The following is a 23960-nucleotide window of genomic DNA, read 5'->3' on the forward strand; positions in this document are numbered from 1 at the left end:
TACACTCACCCAAGTGGCTCCTTCTTAGTGAATGTTAAGTTGCGATTGGGACGAGCTTGGTTTATTGGAATTGTAGAACCCTAATAAAATAAGATTATCGGTTTATAATATATACACGACAGTATGATGCTACAGTTTGTAATTTATTCTGTAGTGGAATGAAGTTTACTGTCACTCATTATCTCTCTAGGAATGTGAATGAACGAGCAGATACAGTTATATCAGTATTGACTGTAAACAAGCCAGAATCATTTTTTCTTCCTGTGTAAATGCAAACAATGATTTTGGTAATGCTGTTCTATAGAATCTGCCCACACACATGAAGTTATCTAGTTGTTACCCACTAGAGTTAAAATATATAGAGTTATATAAAATATATAACGTGCAGAAATGGAGCTTCTATATTTGAGCCCTAAATAAAGCAACTAAACTAAAATGACACAACGTGTTAATATCATAAATATGCTATAAATGATTCATTAACATTCTGGCAATGAAGTGTTTGATTTAGATTATTATCAACGTGAAACAAAGTAACTTTCACTAAATAAATACTAAGCATATAGGGCTTCATTCAGAGGTGGTCGTACGGTCTACGACCGCACGGCCGCCTCGATGTTTGTCCAGTGCGCATGAGCACGAGGGAGCCGGCTCCCTCGTGCGCATGCGTGAGACCCGCTACGACCGACAGCGCCGGTCGTAGCGGGTCTCTTTCCAAAGGGGGCGAGCTGTCGATGTTGATTGATAGCTCGCCCCGTTTGGAAGGCGGGCCGGGGGCGGTGGCAGCCCAAACGGAGGCGTTCCCATGGGAACGCCTGCCGTTTGGGGGAGGCCCCACTGACATCACTAGTGATGTCAGTGGAGAGCTTCCGGCTCAGACAGAGCCAGAAGCTCTCCGGGGCTTACGACAAGTGAGACCCTACCCTAGGGTCTCGTCATAAGCCCCGATGGTCGCGATGCTCTATGACCATCGCGACCATCACCCTAGCGGTTGTTAGAGCTGTGGGTGTAAACCCACAGCCTAACGACCGAAACAGAGGCGGCCGGTCAGGATGCAAGCGGCCGCCCAGTTTCTGAGCGACCGCTTGCATCCTCCGACCGCCTATGAATGAGGGCCATAGTCTCCCAAATACAAAAATTCAAACATATAAAGCAAAGTTCTTAATGTGACAGTGATAAATGCAGGTCATTCCTCCATAGGTAATCTTGAAACCATAAAAAACCCAAAGGTCTTTAGAGGTTTACAGTTATAATGGTCCTGAGGAATTCCCCTCAGGTATCCTGCTTACACTTTAGCAGCGTGTCCAGGCTTTGTGTGTAAAGCTGGGTACACACGTAAAGATTTTCTGTCCAACCATCCAACTAGTTGATTGGTTGGAATGAAAATCTGGTAACGTATGAAAGCAAATGACAATCAGCAATTTGCTCACAAACGCCGTAAAATGGACAAAAACTGTTGTTTGAACAAATTGTTTATATCAAACATTTAAAAAACTTGTCTGACGACCATTTTCATCTGTTTTCTGGCATTTAGGAGCAAATTGCTGATCATCAGTTACTCCCATACGTTACCAGATTTTCATTCCAACCAATAACTAGTTGGATGGTTGGACAGAAAATCTTTACGTGTGTATGCAGCATGCTGTCAACAAGGAATTGGCCTCCTCAGATATGATGTTTTTTTTGCAATAGTATATACGTCGCCGAATCGTTATCAATGCTTAGTGTGCCACTACATGTAAAAAAGCTATAATAGGTAACTTCACCAATCGCAAATTGTCAAATAACTACGACAGTAGACAGAGCACTAAGGAATGAACGGCATTGATCACTGTCACACTGAGGGTGGAATTCATTAGCTGCACTTACGGTAGCTTTGGACTCGCTGATATTCGTTCACAGCCTCATAGCGATGCGTACAAAAAGCCGTGAGTCCGGGGTAAGATCGGGCCACAAGTGAGATTTGTGGTGCCGTTGCACAAATCCTCCTCATGGTTAATTGAATTGACCCTTAAGAACTTTGCTTAATATGTTTTGATTTATTGCATCACCGTTGTATTTGGGAGATTGAGCTTTGTATTTTCTGAGCTATAGTAACTTTGTTTCAATGTAGTATTAAGCTGCATCCAAGTTAGAAGAAAATTCTTCATTGCCAGAATGTTAATGAATCATTTATAGCATGTGATATGAACGCTCTATAGCATTTTAATTTATGTTTTAAATGTATGCAATACAGTACATTACAGAAGCGCAGTTTTTGAATGTTTGAAAACTTATATTACATCTGTATATATTATTTTCCAAACTTAATTTATATTTTCAAAACCTAGGTCATTTGGCATAGCGTGTGATGGTTAAATACATGTTTACATATAGACAATTGGAAAATATTAGATCTCATTCAGAGGTGCGAGCTAAGCAATAAAAAGGAGCAACTTTGTACCTGACAAACATATGGAAAGAAAGGGGGGTATACAGGCGCTGGTTTGAACTGTTTAACTGAGCAGCTGCTAAAAAAAATTTGTACTACCTACACAGCGAAACGCGTCAGTTGCCCGCCTCTATCCAACCAGTGTGCCTTCTGAAGGGAGACCATACCTAGCCTGGACCAGCTTTCCAGATATTTTTGGACATTCCCGTTTGGCGCCACTGTGCCCATTACCTGGATTACAACCTATATCCACACCTGGGACATCTGAGGGCTCCGAGTGCAGTATACGGGACTGTATACAAATAGGACCATCCCTCTACCTGGTGTTAGGATCTGGTAATTATATACTGGACATAATATGTTGCCATACTGAGACTGTCAAACATCATTTACTCAAAATCTGGAAGCCTTACAAGAACAGGCATATATATATATACATATCTATATTATTGTTGGAAGAGGCTATATATTCAATTGAATGCTCATCTATTGTTTTATATTATTATTTGATATATGTCTTATGTGTTATTGATCGATTGTGATTTATTAAAGTATTTTTATATCATGTCAATTTGGATGGCTAGATTTTAGCGCTGCTACCTTTTAATTGTACCTGGCAAACCATGTTGCAATGCAAGGGGTTGAAAATACAGTTATACATTTTGCACCAATGCTGGACAGCTTTATGTGTACACTGCAATTTAGAGTTCAGCTAGGACATATCCTGCCCACCCCTAAATCTCTATGCACATCATGTTAAATCTGCCCCACCGTTCAGTGTAACATGGTTTTATTAACTGCATTTATTGCTGCTTTTGCGGTGGTCCCATCTCTGCATCAGATCCATATTGCTCAATTACTATTCATTAAAGATCTTATGAAATGTATTTTTATGTTTCACACAATTTAAATGAAGCACTCAAGATATGCTAAAAGAAAGATTGACTTGTGTAACAAAGGCCAAGTAGTACAAATACAAGTTATGCTACTTTGGAATCTTTGGAGCCACCTTAGTAGCTCTATGTCTTCTCCCTAATGAGTTTATGGTCTTATACCCACTGGCACTTGTTATGGCTAAAAAAGGAGGATTTATGGTCTTACCTTGTTAAATCCTTTTCTTCGACTCCATAGGGGGTACAGGGATCACTCTGGGTATAGCCTGGATAGGAGAGTCTGGGCATCAAACAGTTACTCATTTTTTCCCAGCAGCCCCCAGGCTGCCTCTCTACTATACCCCGTCCCCAGCCACAGGCCAGCCACTATAAGTTAGCAAGCCAATGGCAGGAGCGGAGAGAAGAGGGAGAAGGGAGACCGCCACACACACAGAACAAAGTCAGAGAAAGGTGTGCAAAGAGGAAATAAACCCTGCAAGCCAGGTGCGTCAGGGTGGGCGCCCTGTGCCCCCTATGGAGTTGAAAAAAGGATTTAACAAGGTAAGACCATAAATCCTCCTTTCTTCCTTCACTAGAGGGCACAGTGATTACTCTGGGATGTTCCTAGTTGGGCTGTCCTGGGCGGATAGACAAGCTGAGTCAGCAGGATAATCTGTTCATAAACTGGTCAGCCTCGTTTGTGAAAATCCAACAGACCATAGAGAAAACGATTTCCGTCTCTATCCACTGAAAAAAAAAAATACAGGAGAGCCCCTATCCCTAGAGGCGTCCTCCGGTGAAGAATCTGGAACACAGAAAATCGGAACCACAATCCTAGGCAGGAGGGGAACCGAGACACAACCCTGGGTAGGAGCCCAAGCGAGATCGCAGAAAGGCAGGGGCATAACTATAATGGGTGCAGGTTCCAGGAGATCCCACACCGCACACCCTGCATCCATTTATTAATACTAACCCCCCTGGTCCCACGTCGGCGGTACCATTGCTCTACAAATCACCTGGAAAACTGGCATTGCAGCCACTTTCCCTGCATTTTGCGCAGGGGCAGTGAGATCACCAGGAAAATGTCTGCCACAACATTTTCCCGGTGACCTGCACATGTACAGTAGACTCTGGCAGAGTTTACTCTAGTGCCCAGAGTCTGCTGCGTGCCGACAGTCAGGCGGAGAGGAGGGGGCCCAGGAGGGAGACTGCACATGGGCCCCCTCCTCTGTTAATACGCCCCTGCAGAAAGGCCTAATCCAAGTATAAGATCAGAGAGGGGGAGTGACAAGACAAAGTGCTCCAAACAAACACCCACCACACCAAGCGATGGCAAGTAGGAAAAAGCAGCGACTGAGCAATGTGCACCACAATCAAGGAATCAAGGACTTCTAAAAGGAGCTTTCCAAAGAACCCAAGGGAGGTTCGATGGAGCCACCTGGTAAGAACAAATGGTGGCTGCACCTAGAGGACATCCAGAAATAAATGCCCAAACCTCTAGAAGGAGCGGAAGTAGTCGTTGGAGGAGAACCGACAGGTTTGAGATCTGTATCTCCAGGGAGAGGGCCGCATGCCTAATCCACGAACAATTTGCAGAAAAGAGAGGACTCATGATAACTGGAAGAAGCCTCAAACTTGGTAAGAAATTCTGCCAGAAGTGGGCTACTAGACATGCAGCAGGGTACAACTGACCGTCTGGAAAGAACCCTCCAAGCTTCTAGGACAGGTGTCAAGAACCACTCTGGCAAAGCAAGGCGGTCCAGAATATGATGGAAGTATGGGCCCGGAAACCAAAGGACCAACCATAGAGGAAGACGCATTGGAGTCCGCTGCTCCAGGAGAACGGCGGGAAGGAAGGCCGCCTACAGAGCTGTAAGATGACGTTCTGCCCAACTAGGGGAATGGCCGACCATCTTATTGGAACCACAACTGAGAGCTCCACCCTGATGGCTTATGTGAGCAACGGGTGCCACGCTGACGGACCAGACCAGGACAGGATAGTGCTGGAGGAGTGATAGAACTAGACAGAGAGCTCTGAAGACTATTCAGAGCAGCAGCCTGAAAATCAGTAACAGGCTCCCCTAGGCCATTCACCGATCCCAAAGGTCTAATGACAGGTTACTGCCCTCCACCGGTAAAGTGTGCATCGGTGCTGAGAAGGACCCCTGTCCTGGATCCCAAAGGGAGCGCCTTTAGCCACCTCAAATAGGGACGATAGCTCGAGTCATAAAAAGCAGACGGGATCTATGTCATAGGCCCCAAATTTCCCTGTGAAGAGGCAGGGAATGAAACTGAGCAAACTGAAGCCACTCCACCCCATCGAAGGGGTAGACTAGAGAGCCCAAGATCTGCCTGCAAGAGTGTAATAACACTTGGTAGAGTTGCCAGAATAGAGGGAACGGAAACCGGAAGACCATTAGTCTAACAGCAGGGAGGAAGACCCGCCGAACCCTGGAATGCAGCAAAGCTCTCTCCAAGGAGAAAACCTTCCAAGTAAATATTCATCTGTGGGTACAGTGACTGAGCCCTGATTAGCAAGTCGAGAGGAGCTGCCATGACTGTCCTGATCCTCATGAAAACACGAGGGGCTGTGGACCTTCCCTAACGGTAATACTGGAAGTGATTGTCCTGTACTGTCTACCCGAGGAAGTGCTGGTGACTGACTTGGTTGGCAATTGGCCTCTTAGGTGTGAAAGAATGCTCTAAATCCTCTAGTCTGAGCAAATGATGGAGCACAGCGACCCCATGCGAAACCTGAGAATCCTGGAGCCCAAGCTTATCCCTGTGCCCATTAGGGAGCCATGTGCTGTAAAACGGCTGCCAAGCATTCTAGGAGAGGAGCAACCCTAAGTCATGCAGTCAGCGTGCCAAGGGGCGAGGGAGGGGCTAACAGGCTGTGCTTACCTCCCCCTTAGGTGACAAAACCCCCAGGGACTGTGACTACACACTGCCGCAGGAGTGTCCTGCTACACTCTGCCCTGGTGGTCCAGAGGACGGACCGCCACTACACCCACACCGCCGATGGTCTTCAACACATGCGGAATATAGCCGCAATGAGCTGTCTCTTACCTGCCAGGCGACAGATTGCGGCTACGGGCTTGGGGAGCGGAGAGATACTCACGCTGTCCCTGCTTGGTGCCAGCGGTGGAAGTCACTAGTCCACCCACTGGTTCTTCCACCCGGCGCTGGTGTCGGAGAGGCTGTGTGGGCGTTCGCAGGGCGCCTGCACAGACCGTTCAATGATACAATAAAATAAAGAAAGAAAAATAAAATTGTAACCGGGGGACCACTTAAAAGCAGCCCCCATAGAAACGGTGCCCGCTTCTGCCAGCACCAAACTTCTAACTCCCTGGCCTGTGGCTGGGGTATAGTGGAGAGGGAACCTGCGGGCTACTGGGAAGTAAATTAGTAAACTGTTTGATGCCAAGACTCTCCTCTCCAGGCTATACCCAGAGTGATCCATGTGCCCCCTAGTGGAGGAAGAAGAAAAAGTACAAATTCCAGTTTCCATATTTTACATTAACATTGAAAATGCTAGCACGATTCACAACACTGATGCCAGGTTGAAAGATGATTTGGGTGTAATGAAGAGACCAACAACTGAATCGGAGAGACACCCCCCACCCAGTAAATATTCTCTTGCCTGAATTTTGTCGCACCATCCGGCGAAGTACCTGAAGGTCTGCACAGACATCCCCACATGTGTCTTCAAAGCCAACGTGTACACTGCTCCTGAGTCTATTGCTTCAATAGTAGCCAATTCTTCCTGATGTTGTTCCATAAGATCTGAAAGCCTTATAAGAAGATAACAGCCTTATTATTATTAGTTATTTTGTCTTATTGTTTTTCTTTTTCAAATATATTAGAAGATATATAGGTAGCTGTACTAAGCCTTGGGTGGAGATAAAGTGGAGAGAGATAAAGTGTTAATAAATCAGCTCCTACCTGTCATGTTACAGGCTGTGGGGTCTATGTATTAAGGGCCTGATTCAGGAAGGATCGCAATTGCTAATACGTACGCAATCGGAAGTTTGTTGCGTACTGCACATGCATCACAGTGTGTGTGCGCAAACCGGCCACTGCGATCAGGGCTGCGATCACAGTGACTACGCACACCCATTGCAGAGTGATTGACAGGAAGTGCCATTTGTGGGTGGTGACGGGGGGGTGGTTGGCGAAGCACAGGAGTGACATTGTATTTTATAGCCGTTGCAGGGGCGGGCATAAATTATCCACTGTGATGCCTTACGCAGTCTGAGTACTCATAGCATGCGACGAGGTTAGCAATTTCTGAGTAAGGTCAGAGCTTGTGCAAGTGAAGCTGCAATGGTACTCAATGTTACCGATGGTTTTGCAGTCTTGCTAAGAACTATAGATGTGTGTAAGGTAAAGTGAGCGTCCTTATGTTGTGCTGCGGCAGCATAGTGATCACAGTAGATTTGCATATCACAGTGAGACTGTGGAGCTCATTCGACCTGCTCGCAAGATGCGGTCGCTCGCTAGCAAAAAGGGGCCGGATATTCAAATTCCACGCTCGCACTGCATGGCATAAGGATGCCCTCTATGACTTAGCGAGCTATGGCACTGAGCGCTCGCTAGTGTATAAAGACGCCCCCTTTCCCCTCACAACACACGTCATCTCCTGGAATTGTTGGATTAATCGGCAACATCGAGAGCCATTGGAGCTGCTCGCAGCCCTTGAGGTAGCCCTACCCCGCCGCAAGCACTGCGATCAATGCTGGCTGAAATACATGCAGGTGACATGTACAATGACGCTACTTTGCTAATTATGCACGCCCTTTAAACTGAGTTTTGTCGGCCTGACACGCCTGCGTCCGCAACACCACTCCCCCGTTCATAAGCACCTTCCCATGTAACCACCCACAAACGGCACTATCTGTCACTCAAAGTAGCGCTCTGGCTTTGTGCTACGAGCGCACGATTCCCCATCGCAATGACTGGCTTACGCATGCGCACTGCGACTTATACGCATGCGCAATGAGCCACAATCGCCCGGCAGCGATCGATCGCGCCTTAGCGAACGGCTCTGAATCAGGTTCTGTGTGCGTAATCGCTGTTTCAATCACAGTTGCGATCTGTAATGAATCAGGCCCTAAGCCTTAGAAAGAGGTAAAGTGGACAGAGATAAAGTACCAATCAATCAGCTTCTGTCAGTTTTCAAACACAGCCTGTAAAGTGACAGGAGCTGATTTGTTGGTACTTTATCTTCATCCACTTTCTCTCTCTTAAGGCTTAGTACATAGACCCCTCTCCACTTCATCTCTCTCCAAGGCTTAGTAGATCTACCCCACAATCTAGTGTACAATTCTCAATTAACAAAACAAAGCAGAAATCTAAACATTCTACTACATAATATGTATGGAAGTTATAAACAAATGAACTGCATTTCAACTTATTATCTTGAACTACAAAGGGGTAAATTAAATTAAGTGGGAGGTTCTGTAGCAGCCTCACACAATTCATCTCTACATTGCTGCTGGTATGAAACATGGCTTATATTTGCTAAAACAGTAAGCAATGTTTTCAGTACCATAATACCTGGGAGTGTGCGCAGAAGCACATCGCACTCCTATAGGACCTCACTCTTAATGGAATATGACCCTAAGAATCTTATGTATCATGGCTTCATCTTGGCTGTCATTTTTAAAGCTTAAAACAGTTCAGGAAAAAAAATAATAACACAAAAGCAGTGTAGAAAACATTAGACAATGTAGCGGCTACTTACCTGTACAGTAGTCTCCCTCTATCTCGTGCGTTCATTTTACCCCACTCCCCGTTTTCAAAGGCATCTTTTGCTGATGCAACAGCTTTATCTACGTCTGCTACAGAGCAATAGGAGACTTTGCATATTACCTGTAAGTTAAGATTATTACATTAACTGTTAAAATATGATTACATTAACTATTTATGATTTTATTATTATTATTATTATTATTATTATTATTATTATTATTATAAAAAGTGAAATGTTTATTTTATTTTTGTCGGGTATTTCATTTTATGACCCTTTCAATTCTATTTTATGCTTCCTCATGAAATATTATAAATAGATTGTAGATAGAATTGAGAAAAATAGACTCGGTCAGTCAATCAGTACATTTGAGATTTTATATATATAAATAAATTGACTGTAGAGCGACCAGTTTACCAAAGTGCATTAATCATATAAAATATTCAGATATTCAAACTCATAGTGTGATAAAAAATGAAAGTGCTAGTGCTTATAAATAAGTAATTTAGCAATTTAATAAATACACAAAATATATAAAGGTAAATAAAAACGTACACATATAAAACACAATAGACCCTTTTAAGACCGGTGGATAAAATCAGAGGAAATGTCTAAAACTCAGCATATATTATTCACTTTAAAAAGAAAACATTCTTCTTAAGAGAAAAAATTAATTAATAGCTTATCTGAATAAAGTGGATAGTGATTGACACATTCATAAGTTCAAGAGGCAAGGCAAAATCACTCCCTTGCCTCTTGAACCTATGAATGTGTCAATCACTATCCACTTTATTCAGATAAGCTATTAAATTCTTTTTTCTCTTAAGAAGAATGTTTTCTTTTTAAAGTGAATAATATATGCTGAGTTTTAGACCTTTCCTCTGATTTTATCCACCGGTCTTAAAAGGGTCTATTGTGTTTTATATGTGTATGTTTTTATTTACCGTTATATATTTTGAGTATTTATTAAATTGCTAAATTATTTATTTATAAGCACTAGCACTTTCATTTTTTATCACACTATGAGTTTGAATATTTGAATATTTTATATGATTAATGCACTTTGGTAAACCGGTCGCTCTATAGTCAATTTATTTTCTTATAGGTTCTCTAATACTTTTACCAGTATTTTTTATTGACATTGAGCTGATGCCCATAAATACTGGGCTGGGTTGACACAATTTTACACAGTGTTATCACATGATACACCACCTATAAATTATTGTGTTTATCTTTGGCGCCGTGCCCACCGATTTTTCTTATATATATATATATATATATATATATATATATATATATATATATATATATATATACACACACACACACATTTCACCCCATGTATTATTGAGGTTGGGTGCTCCTGTCATTATCGGTGCTGCTATGCTGCTATCTACAAGATAGTGCGCTGATATCCTTGCGCTGACCGTCACCACAGCACTGTCTCTTGCTGCAGTGACTGCTGGCTCCGGGCTTCACGCGAGATCTTGAGTGTGCCCAGTGGACCCGGCCAGAAAGGGAGACACAGCACATCAGCATTAGGATGATGCGCTGTGTACTCTAGCGGGTATCACCAGAGGAGGGAGTTTTCACTCCCTCACTCCGGCAGATGAGATGTTAATACATCTTATCGGTGCTGCTTCATCCTCAGTAAAGAGGCGAAGTAGGAAGAGTTATAGCGGCACAATCTCCCCCAAGGTGTGGAGAAGTCTTTAGAACTTGTGAAACGCTCCTTGTTTCGTGCTTGCCTAAAGGTGGGTACACAACTGAGGAATATATCTGCAGATGATGGTCGTTCATACACACTGAACGGCCATCATCTTCTTGTGCCGGGGGGCGGGACTCGGTGGGTGTGTCCCGCCCCCATCCTCGCTGCTGCCGCTGTGTGTGTACGGGCGGTCTGCAGACATATCTGTCCATTGGCTGTGCAGCACAGCCAATGCGATATGTCAGTGAACGCCGACATATCGCGGGTACACACTGGCCGACGGGCAGCAGATACATTAGCCGATCAATTGATCGGCCAATGTATCTGTCAGTGTGTACCCAGCATAAGTAATATTAGACAATAGTGACTCCCCAGCTACAGCAGTTGCCTACCTATAAGTAGTTTACACAAGAGCTCATAGCTCATAGCTTGAAGAAAATTGTAAAGCTTGTGCATCAATAATGAATGTTACATTTTTCCCCTGTCCTATTACCAAAGAGGAATGTAAACCTGAGTCATTCATTAACTGTGACACAGATCATGTTATCTATTAATGTTCTTTTGTGGCAATCAATATGCTTGTAAGATTTTTTGTGAAAAATACAATTGCATAAAGTAGAATAATATTAAAAAATATAAAATAAAAAACCCACTCCTTGAGTAATTTTTCTCAATTTAGTTAGGTGCACGACAGTGATCAGACTTGTTTGAAAAGTGTAGACATTGAATTTGCTTGTGGGGGAGACCTTAAAACAATTGTTACTAAGAGAGGAGTTTTAGATCTACAAAATTAGTACAAAGATTTAATGATTCAATGAATCCTTTAATATCATCCACTTTCTTAAATAAATAAACCATCAATTATATGGCTACCTGGTGGTCACAGGTGATACACATATTTTTTTAATAAATATTTTTATATATTTTTATTTCAAATGTCCTCTTTCCCATTCCTTTTTATACATAACTGCCTACATGTAATCTGCCTCCCTCCTATCCCCAGCTCCCCAGCTCTGGGGAAGAGTCCACAAAAGAGAACTTTGCAGCTGTCTGCTAAATATAAAGTGGCAATGAGCAGGAATACACAAGAGCGTCCAGCAGGCCTGGCCAACCTTTGGCCTTTCAGCTGTTGTGAAACTGCAAGTGCCAGCATACGATTCACAACGGCTGGAGAGCCACAGGTTGGGCAGGCCTGGCATATAGGATGCCCTATACTTTAATTTCCTATTCATTACATAAAGATTGTGGGGTCTATTTACTAAGCAGTGTTAGGAGACAGAGTGAAAAGTGATAAGGCTCCCATACACCTACACGATTTCAGGCCGATTGTACGATTTTCGACGAGTCATAAGATGGATCTTGTGAAAATCGTGTCTTTTTTTAGTAAGATCAGATCCGATGCGCGCTCCCGCAGCTACTAGAGTCGGATCTTATGATCAGATGTGCAGCACATATGGTCCCTCTTATCGAGTGCAGATCGTGCCGTTTATTTCGTTCATGTGATCCATCGTGTGGCATTTCAATAATTGTTCTTACGACAGATCCTGTGCTAAAGAAAAACAACAAACATGCTGCCGGGACTGCCAGGGAGCTCTGGTGAGTCGTAGGGAAATCGGATCTTATACTGGTCGTCTAGGTGTATGGGCCCTAATAAGGTGCCAGCCAATCAGCTTCCAACTGTCATTTTTCAAACACAGTTTGTGAGATGGCAGTTAGGAGCTGATTGGCTGGCACCTTATCACTTTTCACTCTGTCTCCTAACACTGCTTAGTAAATAGACCCCTTTGTCTCCATTACTCAATAGTAAGGAAAGGTAGATTAATAATGGCAAGTTTAGCAAGCCCTCCAAGAAGAAAAAATAAAAACTAATTTAAGGAAATACATTTTTAACTTAAAACATATTGATTATACATAAAAAGTAACATTTTAAATAAAACTATAAAACATACTTGCCTTCTTTAAAACTCTCCTCTACAGGATTCTCTCAGGTGGCCAGTGATGGGGGCGGGGACGGTCTATTTGTGTGATTAGGCCCTGCCCCCTTGCCACAAAATGATGCAATTAGCATGGAAACATTTCACTAGACCCCTCCCCCTCTTCACGGACTGCAATTCCAGGCAGTATTTTCCCTATCCTGCCCACTTAACTAGGAAGTGGGCGGAATGTGGGAGGTGTACCCACTCTTCCAGGACTCCAGGGAACTACCTGAAATATTGTGAATCTACCATAGGCTACCAGAAAGTATGTATGCTATAAAATGGCAGAGTATCTTTAAGTCTAAAAGCGTAATTTTAATTAACATAACACTAAACAATGCACAAAGTACCATTGCAATCAGGGGTGTCGGAACCATTTTATGTTGGGGGCAACATAAAATCGTTCCAATGTCCCTGCTCCCTTTGTTTTGATTAAGTGGATATTAAAAAAAATAATATGTAACAGAGAGAAATATCATGGGCAATGGAAACATACCAATAGCAACACAGCAAAGACAAAAAGAGAAGAAAAGGAGATCGTGTAAAGATGGCCCAAGTACTTCGTATAGTTCCCTTACCTCAATATAAGATAATATTGATGCAGCTGTCCCTTGCTCTATTTGGTTTATTATTAGGAGGTGCAAACCTTTAAAACGGCTGTTATGCTTTCTTTGTAACTGTTAAGATAAAAATGTATCTGCAGACTAAAAAACCACCATACTCACTGATCCATCTGTTGGATTAATGGTGTTGTATGTTTTTCCACTGTCTGAGTCCAAAAACTGCCCATTAATAAAACATTGGTAAGGCATCTTCACAGTCATATTGTTCACATTTAATGAAGCCTGCAGTGAAAAGGATACATAGATAAATACAGTAATTTATTACTATAATGTACACGTACATTTTACCATAGCCCCAGAGCCCAGATACACGCTAATGTCAGATGCTTGTCAGCAAAGTGCCGCCAGCATTCCTGGCAGAGCTGAGGATAGAGCAGCACAATGAAATGTACATGCACTATATAAAATACATTGTCCAGTTGTATTTGTCATAATATGAATTGAGGGCACTACTGTGTTACCTAATATGGTCATAGGTACTGCAAGGGAGGTGACATATATGGGGGATTGGAACCGGGCATAATGATATGAGAGGAGAGACAAGATGATGAGAGGTGACTGATGACATAGAAATAGTGCTAAACATGCCCGTATGGTGCCTCTCAGAGCAGTGTATCCCTTTCTACATTTCCTTTGGTGCACACCCTAATGAAATGTGCTGCGCCCGTCAATGCATTTTAAACAGATGACTGTAGTTCATACTTTGCTCACTTGAGGTCATATGATTTCCCTTCTCATCTTCTCCAGTTCCACATGGCAATGACAAATGTTTGCTGCTGCCAAAGAGATATTTACTGTTCTGCTCCTGCTCAGAGTATGACATTAACGGCTGCATACAGTATGTGTTTATGCTATCAGATTTCTCCCAGCTATCACTGTCTCCTACCCTCTTCTACATTATGATCGCTTCCTGTTAGGATCCCTGAAGCAGGATGGATGTCTACATAAAAATGACATACAATAATATTGTTTCAATACATAAAAAGGTCAAAGTAAGATCAGTCTGCTTTTAAAAATAAATCCTTTTTGTGACATTCAGAAACAGGGGTTTGGTATGATTTGTCAACAGTGATAATGGCGACATTCATCTTGTCGACATGACCGTGGCGACAATTCACAATTCATGATGACATTCATCATGAATTGTTGACATGTTAGATTGTTGACATATCGTCCCTGCTAACAACTGCAGGTGCTAACAGTTTTCCATTACATCCTTCCAAAGCATGGTAGTGATGCTGTTGCTATTGCTGTCTATATCATATGTAAACTATGTTGTATGTTTGCAACTAGAAGAGTTTTCCCTATGTAATTTATGTCCTTCTATAGATTTGGGGTATTACTGGTCAGACAATCAGGTGCGATATGCAACGGAACATCCAGCAATGTTCGGCTTATCACAGATTTGCCCGTTACGGTACCCTGAACATCGCAAGTTTTCCTGCGCATCCCACGGGGCGCGAGGAAAAACTTGCAACATTGCTGGTCGCAATGTGTCGTTCCAGAACATCATGGCCATTGTCACGGATCAAGTCACCCCCACGTTGTTCTCTGACAAAGTCTGTGTAAACAATATGTTTTGGACCCAAAAGAGCTTTGATTAGATGAAGAAAAATAACATTCCAGAAGATGTACTGAAGGGAACCTGCCCAAGAAAAATGACATCTGAACTGTAAGTGACAGGGGTTCCAGTATAGATCTTATACTGGCTTACTCCAGTAGTTATACGTTCGGATGACTAGTTACCCATGTTTAGTTTCTACAAATGAATGTTTAAGACTCACGTAATCTATAATCAATTCTTCTTTATCTTCTCCTCTAAATTTCCTCACAACCATCTGTATAAAGTCTTGAAACATTGTGGCCATGTAGACATCTTCATTCTGTAACTCTAATCCACCGCATTTCTGTTTGATCTCCTCAACCAACCTGTGAAAATACAAAACTGGAATTAAAAGAGCCTCCTTGAGAGAAACGTTTAGAAGAATTGTAAATGTGTAACACCGGAATCAAGCAAAATAGATAAAAGGAGATTTATGTGCTGACCTGTTAAATCCTTTTCTTCGATTCCATAGGGTACACAGGCTCTACGCTGGATATATGTTGGTGGGATGGAGTCCAGGCACCCCACAGTTAACTCTGTTAGTGACAGCCCAGGATCCCCTCCCCCCCTATACCCCGCCCCATACACAGGCATTTCAGTTAAGTTAACAAGCCTAAGGCAAGGAGCAAGAAGGAGGAGAAGGAAGACCGGCACGCACTCAGGTTCAAAACACACAAGAAATGTGAACAGGAGAACCGAGCAAAGCCCCGAAAGCTAGGTGCATCAGGGTCAGAGCCCTGTGTCCCCTATGGAATTGAAGAAAAGGATTAACAGATAAGCACATAAATCTCCTTTTCTTCTTCCGCCAATGGGACACATGCTGGGACACATGACGTCCCAAATCCCCTAAGGGAGAGGGCGCTCCTCGGCTGCACTGAAGACTCTTCGCCCAATAGCCTCATCAGGGGTGGCAAAGCAATAGAATAGAACTTCAGGAACGTATTGGCAGAAAACCACGTAGCCGACTTACACAGCTGCTCTGCCGAAGCACCATGTCGCACTGCCCAGAAAGTTCCCACCGACCGGGTTGAATGAGCCCTCACCATGGACGGTGCAGGAAGGTCCGCGTGGCGAATAGTGAAATGGATCCATCTGGCCAGCGACTGCTTAGTAGCCAGCCAGCCTCATTTGCGAAAGTCATACAGAACAAAGAGAGCATCTGTCCTATGCAGGCGCTGTCCACATACATCCGGAGGGCCCGCATGACATCTAAGGAGGCAAGAATCCGGAACCACAATCTCTTGATTGATGTAAAACCTAGAAACAACTTTAGGAAGCTTACCTAGTTGCGTTCGAAGCACAGCTCTGTCCTGGTGAATGATTAGAAATATAGAGCATCAGGACAACACTAGTCTGACACCCGTCTGGCAGAAGCTATGGCAAAAAGGAAGACAGTCTTCCAGGTGAGCCAACAAATGTCCAATGTGTCCAAGGGTTCAAAAGGCGAAGACTGAAGGGCTCTAAGAACCAGAGACAAATTCCAAGGAACCACTGGCGGTGCAAATGGGGGTTGTACATGGAGGACACCCTGAAGAATGGTCCGAACATCAGGTGACAGCGCAATCGGTCTCTGAAAGAGCCAAGAGAGCTGAAACCTGCACTTTTAGTGAAGCAAGACAGAGGCCCGAATCCAGGCCCACCTGCAAAAAGGAGAGAACTCGAGAGAGTCGGAATGACTTGGGGTTAAGATTCCTAGCCGAACACCAGTCAAAGTAAGTCCTTCAAAACCGATGGTAATTTGAAGCAGAAGAGAGTTTACAGGCATTGAGCATAGTGTTAATGACTGACCTGGAGAACCCCTTAGCTCTCAAGACGAATGTCTCAAGAGCCACCCCGTCAAAGCGACACGGGCAAGATCTGAATGAAAGCACGGGCCCTGAGACAGAAGATATAGCCTCAGTGGAAGACGCAGAGGAGAGTCGAAAGAGAGGCCCTGTAGATCCACGTTCCATTCCCTCCGCAGCCAGTCGGGAGTCACTAGGATCACCGTGCCGGCCTCCAACTTCAATTTGTGGAGGACCCGCAGAATTAGAGAGATTGGAGGGAAGATGTACAGGAGCAAAAAGGTCCACTGAACCACCAGAGCATTCACCAGAAAGGCCGCTGGATCTCTGGTGCGAGAGCAGTACCTCAGAACTTGGTGATTGTGACGAGATGCCATCATGTTGATGTCCGACAAGCCCCAGCGAAAAACCAGGAGATGAAAGACACCTGGATGTAGGGCCCATTCGCCCGAATAATAGTCCTGATGGCAAAGAAAAGGCAAAGCCTGACACAGGGCCCTGTAAACCGCTTGGAGTTCCACAATGTTGATTGGCAATTGGATCTCCTGAGCCGACCACTGACCCTGAAAGGTCTACTGGTAGGACACTGCCCCCCACCCTCGAAGACTTGCGTCGGTGGTAAGGAGGATCCAGTCCTGAACCCAAAATGGATGACCCTTGGACAAATGGGACCCCTGGAGCCACCACAAGAGGGAGTGACGTACCTCCTGAGAGAGAACAATCGTCTGAGACCTGAGTTGTAGATGGGATTTGTCCCACCGGGCTAGAGTCTCCAAATGAAGAGGCCAGGAATGAAACTGGGTATACTCCATCATGTCGAAAGTGGAGACCAGAGAGCCCAGAATGTGCATGCAAGAGTGAATTGACACCCGACAGTGATGCAGGAACAAACAGAATTTGGACTGTAAGTCCGGAAACTTGTTCGCTGGGAGGAACACCCGCTGAGCCCTGGAGACTGGACCAGGAGAAGCCGTCCAGGTAGGGTAAAATTTGGATTCCCCTATTCCGAAGATGAGCCGCCATTACCGCCATGACCATCGTGAAGACCAGAGGAGCCGTGGAAAGTCCAAATGGCAAAAGCTGAAATTGGAAATGATCCTCCAGGACCACAAACCTGTGAAATCACTGATGACTGAGATGGATGGGAACATGCAAATAGGCATCCTGGATGCCTAAGGAGGCCATGAAGTCCCCCGGCTCCATGACCAGATTAAAGCAGTCCCCCAGGTGGAGCCTCCCCCAGTCATGCAGCAGGCTTTTCAGCTGGCTTAGCAGACGGGCGTCTGGTAGACCAGGGTTGCTTACCTGCTGGTTTAGAACCCTTGTCAGAGGAACCCTGGGACCTAGAGAATGACAAGCCCTTGGCTTTACCCTGCGGATATTCTTAAATAAAAAGAGTTCTAAACAGGCGCTGTTGGTAGTTCAAAAAGGGATGGGGAAAGAGACAGTCTCTTACTATTGCGCTAATCAGTAACCTTCCCTATTTTGTGTTTACCCTGCGGATGAAAATTAATGGCAGAGCAAAGAATGTAAAAGCACCACAAATAAATAAATAAGTGGGACTATGCAGAGACTGAGATTATGTAAAGTACATTAACAGTCAAACACAGAAACATTCAATACTCAGGCACTCAGAAAATGGCTGCCCAGCATCTGAGAGGAGGGGTGAGAGGAGGAGGAATGACCCTGGATTAGACTTCCTCTTATGAGGGAAAGTATCCAGGGGTGGGGGAGGAGCCAGCAGGGAGAGCCTAGCTCCCCCTTCTGGCATGGCCCCAGTGCAAACGGCCGCCAGATCTATACAGCGCCCCGATGCCCAAGTGGGGATGCAGAGAGGACCTAGGTCCCCACTGCAAGCACCGCTAGTGTCTCCCATACCGGCGGTGAGAAGCTGCTATCATGTGGCTCCCTGGAAGCAGAGAGCCACTATTACCTTTCCCCCTGTTGTAAGCTCCCTGCTGTGTCCGTTAATTCTGGCTGAGGACACTGACCCATTCGCCAGCACCGCGGACGCCGGCACTGGGGTGATGAAGCAACAGTGCAGGCGTCCCCTGGGATGCCTAGCGCTGCATGCTCAGTAGAAAAAAAAAAAGTAAATAAAATTAAATAAAGAAATCACAGCTTACACGTGTGCCTTATAACAGGCACCAACAAAAAAAACTGAATTGCTTGTGGCTGGGGGCAGGGTATAGGGGGAGGGGGGGCCTGGGCTGTGACTAATGGAGCGTACACACGGTACGATTTAAATGAACGATAGCGATATGGTTCATCGCTAAATCGTTCATTTTTATGCTGACAACGATCGACAACCGATGCGCGTTCCTGCATGGATAATGATATTGCTAATCGTCCATGCATGCAGGCCAACCTGGATGATATCTATCAGTGCCTGCAGGAGGGAATGGTCGTTAGTCGTGGGTGATATTGTTGGTGTGTGGATGAACTATATCGTTCATCCAACACATCAGGAGATTCAAGGGAGATCGTTCAGCGACATCGATCGCTGAACAGATCGTCCCGTGTGTATGCAACATAACAGAGTTAACTGTGTGGTGCCTGGACTCCATCCCACCAACCTATACCCAGCGTAGAGCCTGTGTCTTCTATGGAGGAAGAAGAAATAAAGTTTACTTATTTGGTGTCACCATTATCTGGATTTCTGACACTATCACTTTTCATAGTATATACATTTCATCACATCTGCTTTAGCCCAGACATTTTTAATTATCATCAGGACCAATATCTCAAATCAACAGATATGTAAATGTCAATTCAGGTTCTGACAATACTCACCTCAGGGACAGATATTCGCCAGCGTTCACTCAAGGAGGTATGGGGGTAAGACCCTGCAACATGCAGGCACCAGCGCGATTCCAGTGAGTCTGCCCAATATTTTTATAGTGGAAATAATTTGAAAGGAAAAACCAACCTGGTTTTGCCTTTTAATTTATTGCAGCTTTAAAAAAAAATCAAGCAGACTCGCTGAAATTGCGCCGATGCCTACCGGTCGCAAGCTATCACATTTCTCACGTGGACTGCACCAAGCAGTCTGCAGCCCCCCAACTGAGCATTAGAAGTGACTATCAGGGCAGGATTGGCAGAGGAAAAGGCACAGGTAAGGAAGCACTGCCCACAGGTATGGCCAGTCATGATGAGGTACTGAACATAGGAGTTTCAAGGGCTGGTCTGACAATTGGTAGAGAGATGCAAGCCACCTGAGGAGAGGTACTAGACAATGGAGCACCAAAGGATGGTATAACTGGTAATTATACCGAGGCACAAGTGTACCAGGAGATGGTATAACTGGTTATATCAGACCCTCCAACATGACCCGTTCCACCAGGTATAAAATGCTCTGCTCCGGGACTTCCCACCTAATTTATGATTGCAGCCACCTGTGGTGAAACACCTGTCTCAACAATTAACTAGTTCATCACAGGTGACTGCAACCATACATTAGGTGGGAAGTCCAGGAGCGGAAGTTTTGTACCTGGTGGAAAGGGTCAGGTTGGAGGGTAGGTAATACTGAGGCACGGGAAACTGTAATGAGGCAGGGAGTTCAGTACACCGGAAGGACCAGCGTGTGATAACCCATGGGTCAGTTCTTAGGAAATAATTTATTTCTGTTAAATCACTTTACGGTTTACTTTGAACTTGAAAACATATGTGTACAAATTAATATAAAATACCAACAACGGCTGTCACTCCTCCAAATAGCTAGTACTCCTGACAAAAAGATTAAAGTATCTTGAAACGTTGAAACCCACCCGGTCCCAGGGGGTTCTTTATCGTATTAAGAGTGAAGAGTGCCGTACTGGGATTATCTACCTGTACAAATTAATATAAATATGGTATAATAATGAATGTATATAAACTGGTTACTAATAGGTTCTGTGAGAGAGAATCATTGGAACACACTAAGGTACTCTATATGACAAAATGGATGCCATCTTATAGGTCTCTATTCTTAGCATTGTACTGACCTCACAACATCCATAGAGGCTGCACCAGATTTAAAAAAATCTGTAGTATCTTCAATCACAGCAACATTGCTCAGAATCCCCTTCCAAATATCCTAAGTAAAAAAAAATTCTCTTGTGTGAATAATTAATACAATATAAAATAAAAAGATTCCACTAATTTAGAATTTTATTAGTGATTATTGCAATACTTTCTTATTCATTATAGCATGCTGCTTGTCCATTTTCTTTATTGTTAACAGATAAATAATTTTTATATATTCTAATTTTGTAGAACACATAAAGGGTAAATAACAGCCTACCCTGATCTGAGTTTCCATGGTCCTTTCCTCCTCTGTTAGCTCCAAAGTTGTAACATCACCCACTGAAAAGTAATTTGATGCAGGGATCATTTTCCCATCTTCAAATTGAAGATTTCTGACTATTAACTGAAACACAAAAAAAAAAAATCACATTTCAATGTAATTAATGTACAAATATTATCTTATACTATATAACCCTTTATTCATTTTATTGGGAGTAGAAGAGCTTCAGCATTCTGAAGGGATGTAGTCACCATCCTGGCGGTAGGGATACCGGCGGTCAGAATACCGGCACTGGAACCCCAACAGCAGTCGAAATTCCAGCTCCAGAATCCTGACCACTGACATTCCAACGGTAAGTATTAGGGATAGGCTGGCACTAGGTGGAGGGTTAGAGTTAGGCTGCAGGGGGGGGGGTTAGGCTGCAGGGAGGGACAGTTAAGGTTATGGTGCGTACACACTGGGCGATAAAGTGGACGACTGAACGATAATGATATCGTTATCGTTCAGTCGTCCACTTTATCGTCCATTTTTAACATCAAAAAGATGAACGATGACGACGACGCGCGTTCCCGCGGGTCGTTCGTCATCATCGTTCATCGGGTTGACATGCAGGCCAACCTGACGCTCTCGTCAGGTTGCTGCATGTCAGGGAATGGGGGAGAGAGCCCGGCGCTGAACGATATCGTTAATGATATCGTTCAGCGGCTGTGCTCAATGTCATGAACGACATTGAGCACAGCCTGCCGGGGACACACTAGACGATATCGCTCAGGGAGCATATCGTGTAGTGTGTACCCACCATTAGTCTGTAGGAGGGGAGGGTTGGGGTTAGGCTGCGGGAAAGGTGAGTTAGGGTTAGGGGGAGGGCTAGGATTCGGATGCATACCGAATTCTGTCGGGATTCTGACCGTTGGTGTGCCGCTGTCTGTATTCTGACCTGACTGCCGGGATCCCATACCAAACCCATTCTGGACCTTTGATGTTCCTCCTTGGACTGAGAGTAGCTGAAGCACATCATACCCTTCACACTTACTAACACTACCAATTTTTGGCTTACATATCTTTTCCCCAACAACGATAATCATACATGCTTTTAGAAATCGCATAGCCTTCAGGCCAGTGACTTGAAATATAACATATTCAGCAAAAGTGGCCAACAATATAAATTGTGTAAGATAAATTAATTTGCTTTTTATGTGACTAGTGTACAGGGTAGCATAAAGCTACTGCTATATCCAGTGATCTGAATTCCTTTATTGTGGAATGCAACACTGGTGTCCATTTCCACAAATGGACACCATTTGTGGAAATGGACTGTACCTGTGAAATGTAACATACATGATTGTAATTATCATTTTTATTTATAGCGGTACCAGTTAGGCGGACCTGTACTGAAATATTTGTCATTTACATCAGTCCCTCCTCGCTCTATTGGAGCTTACTTTATAAATTTACAAACACACAAGCACATACACACACTAGGGCACATTTTGGTCAGCAGCCAAGTAACCTAACCAGTCTGTTTTTGGCGTGTAGGAGGAAACTGCATTACATGGAGGAAATCCTTGCAAACATGCAAAGAAGATACAAACTCCACACAGATAAGGCCCTGGCTGGGGATTGAGGTCATTTCGTATGTGCTGCGAGGCAGCAATGCAAACCACTGTGTCACCACACAGACATGTACACTAGTTAATGCAATCATGTGTATACTCCCCCAGCAATGAAACTCTAAAGTGCTAATTATTTCACACTTCCACGCTAAATACTGCTTAATATGAAACAGGAATACTAACTCACCATTTTCCCATCTTTACCAAAAAGAACTAGTCCATTTTTTGTGACAAGTCCTGGCTTTGAAGCTCCATCAATATGTAACGGCTCACCTGCAGGGACGGCACCCTCCAGCAAAGATGATCCATACAATGTCACCATCTGGTTGAACATATTTAAACATAATTACTAAAATACACCTGCCCTCTTACTGAATAATAACTTGCATTAAAGGTCATTTCACAGACCTGTTCATTTATAACTGTCCAAGCTCCAGGCACTTTATCATGACCTCGGATCCAGTTATGGATTGCTTCAGCAGAGTTGTCCCAACATATCTAGAAGGAAAAACTAAATATATATATATACATTTTTTATAACAACTTGCCATTTGTCAAGAGATTCAAGTCTGTTATTGCAAGTGCAATTTCCAGTTATTTTAAGTTATTTTTTCTTGATCAATGTAATGTTTTGTGTACATGTAATTTTTTTAGGTGTAGTGTCTCATGTTTGTATATAGAGTAACAAAAATGTATAATGATCATGCCCATACTGTAGGTTAGGTGATACTAGGTAGGTGTAGTGTCCCCTGTCTGTATATAGTGCAATAATACTGTATTATGATCATGCCCATATTGTAGGTTAGGATTATAACTGGGTAGGTGTAGTGCCCCCTGTCTGTATATAGAGCAATAATACTGTATTATGATCAGGAGTGGCTCTAGGCCAGGGCGAGCCGGGCCGTCGCCCGGAGTGCCACTGTATCCGGCGGGCGCAAGAAACGTCCACCCTCCCCCCTGCGCTATAGTGCATAAGCTCAAGGGGAGGGAGCGGAGGAGGGAAGGGGCGGCAACACAGAACGGCGCTGGGCGCAGCAAAGCCTAGCGCAGGCCCTGATTATGATCATTCCCATATTGTAGGTTAGGTGATACTAGGTAGGGGTAGTGTCCCATGTCTGTATAGTGTAGGGGTGTGTACCGGCCACTTTTCGTGTTTTGGTTTTGGATCTTTCTTCGTGTTTTGGATCTGGATTGGTTTTACCAAAACCACCCTTCTGTGTTTTGGGTTCTGGGTTTTGTGTTTTGGATCTGTATTCTTTTGGAAAAAAGCATAAAGACATGCTATGCTATTATTAACCTCTATAACATTAATT

The 23960-nt window shown here is 43.9% G+C and overlaps 1 protein-coding gene across 1 annotated transcript in view; it reads right to left on the reverse strand.

The window, feature by feature from the left end:
- Positions 1-23960, reverse strand: part of ALDH1L2 (aldehyde dehydrogenase 1 family member L2) — a 97361-nt gene that overhangs the window by 47634 nt on the left and 25767 nt on the right. Inside the window, exons 6-14 of the mRNA XM_088454348.1 lie at positions 23056-23145; positions 22835-22969; positions 21032-21157; positions 20733-20824; positions 15147-15291; positions 13465-13584; positions 9050-9177; positions 6947-7097; positions 10-80 (exon numbers count right to left, since the gene is read on the reverse strand). Coding sequence (XP_088310474.1) covers positions 10-80; positions 6947-7097; positions 9050-9177; positions 13465-13584; positions 15147-15291; positions 20733-20824; positions 21032-21157; positions 22835-22969; positions 23056-23145 — 1058 coding nt within the window. The remainder of the gene's footprint in view (positions 1-9; positions 81-6946; positions 7098-9049; positions 9178-13464; positions 13585-15146; positions 15292-20732; positions 20825-21031; positions 21158-22834; positions 22970-23055; positions 23146-23960) is intronic.

Source organism: Taudactylus pleione, unplaced genomic scaffold (genome assembly GCF_031769625.1).
Source record: "Taudactylus pleione unplaced genomic scaffold, aTauple2 ptg000040l, whole genome shotgun sequence".
Classification (NCBI taxonomy): Eukaryota; Metazoa; Chordata; class Amphibia; order Anura; family Myobatrachidae; genus Taudactylus; species Taudactylus pleione.